The 6773-nt window shown below is 39.0% G+C and overlaps 2 protein-coding genes across 4 annotated transcripts in view; one reads left to right on the top strand and one right to left on the bottom strand.

The window, feature by feature from the left end:
- On the top strand, positions 5160-5645 carry LOC107613982 (mitogen-activated protein kinase kinase kinase A-like). The gene is made up of 2 exons (XM_016316195.1): positions 5160-5245; positions 5351-5645. Exons 1-2 carry the CDS (start codon positions 5160-5162, stop codon positions 5643-5645), a joined length of 381 nt encoding a protein of 126 aa, XP_016171681.1.
- LOC107638160 (sugar transporter ERD6-like 16) overlaps positions 6183-6773 on the bottom strand; it is a 4014-nt gene continuing 3423 nt past the window's right edge. For all 3 annotated transcript variants that reach the window (XM_016341343.2, XM_016341331.2, XM_016341338.2), the window contains exon 17: positions 6183-6568. In XM_016341343.2, coding sequence (XP_016196829.1) covers positions 6450-6568 — 119 coding nt within the window. In that variant the 3' untranslated portion in view covers positions 6183-6449. The remainder of the gene's footprint in view (positions 6569-6773) is intronic.

The following is a 6773-nucleotide window of genomic DNA, read 5'->3' on the forward strand; positions in this document are numbered from 1 at the left end:
AATAGTGTCTTCAGTTGCGGTACAATCAAAACTGATCTAGCTTCCGGCCACTAAGCCTATCGCAAACTAGCTTTCTCTTCGAGATGGGGGTTCTGGTACACTTTCAGGATTGTCTCAGAAACTCTCTCGCAATGGTGATTTGGTCTCTTCCTCACAGTTCACTGTCATTGGGTTTCAAACAATGACCCCGCACAGTCCTCAATACTTCCAATCCCTTATATATACTCCAACTCACTTCCGTTGCGTCCCTTTGATTTGTTTGTCTTCAAAAGTTTGTCATTTGATGTCACTACCTCACGTAGCAGTACTCTTACGTTGGTTCTAAGTTAATCACCTTAAATCCTAATTTGTCACTTCTATCTTAAGTACAAATAAACGCAATGTCACAGCATTCTATAGCATAATTGAAATTTCATTAGTGGTTTCGCGATTACCTCCACCTCGTGGTGACCGACCGGCACCCTAAATTCTCCCTTGTGGATAGTTCCAGGACATATGTCCAGGACGATCGCACTTATAGCATAAGCCCGAACCAAAACGACATGGCCTATTCGGGTGATAGCTTCCACATTTCTGACAACTTGAATCATCTGAAGTAGTCGCTAACTGTTTTCCTTTTCTCTTGAATTCTTGGCCCCTTGGTGCGAAGTTCTGATTATGTTTCCTTCGGTGAAATTCCCGGCCATAATTTCTTTCCAAAGCAGCCTTCTTTAAGCACTGTTCTGCAACCCTACTCTTGTTTACCAAGTCCAAGAAAACTCTGATCTCCATCGGACCCACTGAACTCAGTATATCACTCCGGAGTCCTCCTTCATATTTGATGCACTTCCATTCCTCAAAGTCTCCCGGAGCACCCTGACAAATCTTGGAAAATTGACATAATTTCTCAAACTTGTTTGTGTATTCAACTACAGACATTTGACCTTGCTTCAATTACAACAATTCAAGCTCCTTAGCTGTCCTGACCGAATTGGGGAAGTATTTTTTGTAGAATTCCAATTGAAAGGCATTCCAAGGTATTGCAACATCGTCTTGCTGCAGCAGGCGTCGCGTACCCTGCCACCAATGCTGGGCTTCACCCGTTAACTGATAAGTTGCAAATTCAACACATTGATTTTCAGGGACTTGTTGTGCTTGTAAAGCCCGTTCCATCGCCTAAAACCAGTTATATGCCTCTGTGGGTTCCGTAGTCTCTCTAAAGATGGGCGGATTTACCTTCAGGAAGGTTCTAAGGTCATTGGCCCCTTCTCTCTGTCACTGCCATTCCCATTACCGGCTTGATTCTCCAATGCCGCAGCCGTAGCCTGCATAGCAGCAGCCATGTTCTCTAGGGCAGTCATAAAGTTCGCAGGATTATTCTCAGGTTCCGTGTTACTAGCCCTATTTCTCCCTCGACCGTGGTCGCGTCCACGAGTTGCCATTTGGTTCCTGTTCACACCAAACAAGTGATATCAAGGTGATCAGTCTCAATATCGCAAGTCTAGTGCTTCAAAATTCCAAATGCATGCTCATGAACTTTATGCTATGTATATCAGGTAGATATCCTAAATAGCACATAAACACGACTCAAAGTATGCTCAAAAGCATAGTCAGTCCGTCCCTCAGGCTCTATAGGAACGAACTACTCTAATACCATAATGTAACACCTTACCACACAGAGTCTTATGCTTAAGTCATAAGACAGAAGTGGCGAGGTATTACGACCTCTAAAAATAAAATTTGTACATATAGTAGTATGAAAAGGTTTATAACTAGGAGCCTTTGAAGAAAAAGGGGTAATTCAAAACCGATAAATCGGAAAGCGCAACACTCCGATCGATAACGTAAACGAAACAGATAAGAATAAGCTAACACGAGGAGATATACAAAAGAGTACCAACAATACAGATATCAAGGCTCAAGACTTGTTTTATGAAGATAACCGGTCTGAGCATAATAATATATACATATAATAAAATAAGAAAGCAAAAACCCGCCCCTACCCGCCCCGTTGCCACCCCTAGTCTCCAGTATGCCTTAGCGAGGAGCCTCATGTCCTGCATCTGAAAACCACAAAATCCGCATGGGTGAGAATCGGAGGTTCTCAGCATGGTAACAGTGCCCAAGTATCTAACATGTAATGTCCTAGGAGAGCCGACGGCAATCCTAGAACTTCCAGTTATAATCAAAGCGTATGAATATACTAAACCATGAGAAAGTGAAAACAGGCAACTAACTTAAGGATCTTCAATTTAACTAAATATCCCCTTTCCAAGTCCGTCAAACCTCCCAACTGCCAAAAGTAAAGATATGCAAACACAAGTATATCATACAAGAAATGCATAAGTAGGAAGCAAGTAAGACAATTAGGCAATTAGCAAGTAATGATGCAATCAGTTAGGCATTCCAAACAAATCACATAAAATGCATATGATACATGCCTGTCCTAGTGGCTGATGAGTCTCATCTCTCGGTTGTCAAGCCAACCCGATATGTCCTGGTAGCTAACCATTAGACAGAACACCAAACACGAAGCAAGTGGGACAACGCCACAACCCTTGCATCTTACCCGCGTACCCGGAGCAGGGGACAACTTCACCCTGCCTCTTACCCAGGCAGTGTTACATTCTCGGCCCAGAGCAAGCGGCAACAGAACACGGCCCTTACATCTTACCCGCAGCCTTTCCAGAGCAAGTGAATAATACCACTGCATCTTACCCGGAGTCACATACAGAAACACACTTTCGTATTCATTACCATTCATTCATTCATCCATTCATTCTCAATTCATACCCGGAGTAAGTCGGTAACACCACTGCATCTTACCCGGAGTCCTCACCTCTTACCCGGAGCAAGTGGTTAACACCACTGCATCTTACCCAGAGGCACATCGCAATCAATTTCAATTTCATTATCTTTATAATTTCCTCATCTCAGCCAATCGGCTACAAATCATAATTCATTACCAGCTGTAAACCATCATCATACACAGCCATTCGCCTCATATCATACTCAGCACTCCATCACTTTCCTTTACAACTCATGTCATCATCATTAATCATAACTCATCATAATATCCCTTTTTCTTCCTCCATAAGTTACCCCCTTCTCTAGCTTCCCCTCAATCACAAGACATTTTACATTGATTTAAGACTTAAAAGATGAAAATGGGGGGTTTATAAGCCTAAAACAGCATCTTAAAAGTTTACAAGCTTGTTGGAAATGTGAAAAAGACTTGAAAACAAAAGCTTTAGAAAAGAACAGGGTTGCGTGCATACGCACAGGGGTGTGCGTGCGCATGCCTAGAAGAATTTTTAAAACTGTGCATACGCACAGAAAGTAAAATCTCTATTGTTGTGTGCGTGCACAAGGTGTGCTAGCGCCACCAATAGCATGTTATTCCCAATGTGTGCGTATGCACAGGGCTGTGCGTACGCACAGCTTGCAAAACCTTATCGTTTGTTTGCGCGCACAGGTTGTGCTAGCGCTCCCATCAGTGGCCATTTCCCTGTGCGTGCGTACGCACAAGGCTGTGCGTGCGCACACAAACCAGAAATTACAAAATCTGCAGAATCTGCAGAATTCAGATTTTTGGCCCAAACTTTCAACGATCATATTTCCTTCCACAAAATTCGAATTTCTACCAAATTTAAACCATTTTAAAGCGTATGAAGTTATCTTTCATTTGATACAAAAATTATCAAGTTCTAAAAAGAATAACTCAAGATATGATCCGTTGAAGTTCATCAAAATTCCATTTTTACCAAAACTCATAAAACTCCCAATTTCTAAACATACACTTCCAATTCTCATTTAAAACCAACCAAAACTCACCCTTCCAATATCAAAATTTCCAAACCTCATTCAACCCTCAACCCACCAATTGTTCCATATTTAACCAACCTCAATTCAATAATTCCATTTAGGATTACATTTCCATAACTCAATTTCTTCCAAACATTCATTCAATTTCAACAATCACCATGAGCACAAACATTTATATCACACTAAATCATGCTTACCAACTTGAGTCTCAATCTCAACAACATTTGGGCATATTAATCCATACTACTCATAACTTTCCATGCTCATTAACAATTAGCAACATTCACAACCAATCAATCATTATTCACACATTCTCAACTTAATCCACATCAACATTTCATAATCCACTAAATACATACACAACAACATAATTCATTTTAACCCATCAACAATATCAATAGTTCAACTCCTATCTTAGGGTCTCTAGCCTAAGTTTTCACACCACATTATATTTTAGATACAGGAAACTAAAATCATACCTTGGCTGATTCCCGTCTAATCCGGAACACTCTTAAATTCAACTTTCAAGGTCTCCAAAACTTCCCCAACAGATTTCTAAGCTTGGTGCTCTACTCCAAAACTTTCCAAAACTACCAATCAAGTTTCAATAGCCACATATATACAACCTAAGCCACAAATATCACACCCAAACACAATAACTCAATCACTAAATCACAAAATTTCAAGTGTTTAGCTTAGGGTTGAGATCCTTACCAAGCCCAAGGATCAAGGAGGCAAGACTAAGCCTTCCCCTCAAGTTAATTAGATCCTATAACATCAAAACTCAAAAATCTCAACACTTTTAACCCAAAATTTTTGAAACTAAGGGATGGGAATTTAAGAAAGAAGACGTGGTTTACCTCTAGAATATTTGTATGGGTTTTGTAGAGCTCGACGCCCTGGTCGTGTGGCCGCAAACGGTGCGTCAATTGGAGCTCCGGATCAAAAGTTATGATCAATTGAATTTGGGACAAGGGTTTTGGAACTTCTCCCCTTCCCCTTTTCCAATTTTAGCGTGTGTGTGACTGTGTGTTCTTGGAGGAGAGAGAGTGATGAGCTCTCTCATTAAATGAGAGCTTGGTTGGGCCCTACTTGGGTCCAGTTGGCTCAATTTGGCCCGTTCGGCCCAGTTTTGGGCCGATTTCTTTAAAATTTGTGTCAAAATTCTCGTTTTAATTTTTTCTATCACTTTAAACCATAAAAAACTCATTTCTCACTTTCTAGAATATATTTTAATTTATGGGTTAATTAGTCACTAATTAACCGGATTTTACAAGTATGCTCTTTACGGTTCTTTGGATGACTTGATCCATAAAAAACCTCTCCCGGAGACCGACGTGAGTGTCTATGCACGCATGATTGTTAAAGGACTTTCGCATATTCATTGCAAAGAAATCATCCATTGTGACCTCAAGCTGGAGAACATTCTTTTGTTTCCTTCGTAGGACAAAGAGAGTGCAAACTATCAATTAAAAATCGCGGATTTCGAATTATCTAAGACCAAAGAGAAGGAAGCAGATTTTGAGGTTTGGAAGTCCAAGCCTAGAGATATGCCGTCGTACTTGTCATCGGAGGTATTTTCCGGTCATATTGATGCTCCAATGGATATATGGGCACTTGGCTGTATAGTAATTGAAATGCTAACTGAATTGCCTGCATGGGGTGAGAGCTTTTTGTCTACTGAAGAGTATTTGAGGTTCTTCATTGAGTATCTTGAACTATTACCAAAGAAGGCGAAAGGAATCAGTTTTTTCTGTTGTGATTTTCTAGAAAAGTGCTTTATAAAGGATCCTAGCAAGAGGTGGATTGCTGACATGCTTCTTGATCATCATTTTCTTTAGATCACACTTTTTCATCCGTATTATCTTGCAACTTGGCTATGATTGTTTTTCTTAGTTAGAGATATTATGACATTGTAGGATTAGATGGTTGATTTGTTTATTATGTCTCCTGTCCAAGGGCTTGATGGCTATGCCGTAGGATCTCTTGTGTCAGGCCGTCTTCTTCTCTTTGATGATTTTGCCGAAAGAGAGTTAGAGTAGAGCGGTGTTAGGAAATAAAAAAATTATACAAAGTGTTTGATAAATAATGAGTCTATTTCTTAACATTTATGGTTTGAAAATTTGAATAAACTAATTAATAATAGTAATTTTGTTGCTATATGTGCTTCAGATGTTGTAATTTCTTTTTACGTTTTAATTTTTTTTTTCTTTCATCTTTTTATAATCCTGCTTTCATCTTTTTATAATCCTGCTTTCAGTATATGATCAAATAAATAATTAATTGAAAACTAGGATACCTAAATAGGTTAACACAAGTGGTAGTTATTTGATTTGTTTAAAGATAATGTTCTAGATTTGATCCTTAAGAACTAAATGTGAAACGACACCTGATTTTCATGATTGAATAATGTGAAATTATTCTATAAATAAGCTACTACTAGTAAAATATAATGGAGTAAGGGACAGAATACATTAGTAAGTATCAACTTATTCTATCTCTGGTGCACAATGTCATCCATATATTCTGTAACTTGGTGCCTTATTTGGCAATGCCGATCCTATCCATAACAGCAATAATTGCACAACATCATTGTGATATGATTTTTGGCTTAAGCTACCACAAGTCCGGACGTTATTCTATCTCTATGAATAATTAATGCATGACTGTATTTCCTCCAGCGTTTTTCCCTTGGTTTCGGGTACAAACTTTGCTACAAATACAATAGTTAAGAGGGAACATCCACCATACAAAAACAAAGTACCTGCCCAAAAGAAATGGCAATATATGTTACCATCTAAAGTTAGATGGACAAAATACAAATGCTAATTATTTCCTCCATGTTAAATTATCTGATACAAAGAGAAATCAATGAATTCGGACGCAATAATTTACATTTAGATACATTAATTCTTTAATCTATGTGTTGTATGGTACTTGTTTTTTGTCAACTTATCTTTTGAGATCCG

The sequence above is a fragment of the Arachis ipaensis genome, chromosome B01 (genome assembly GCF_000816755.2).
Source record: "Arachis ipaensis cultivar K30076 chromosome B01, Araip1.1, whole genome shotgun sequence".
Taxonomy (NCBI): domain Eukaryota; kingdom Viridiplantae; phylum Streptophyta; class Magnoliopsida; order Fabales; family Fabaceae; genus Arachis; species Arachis ipaensis.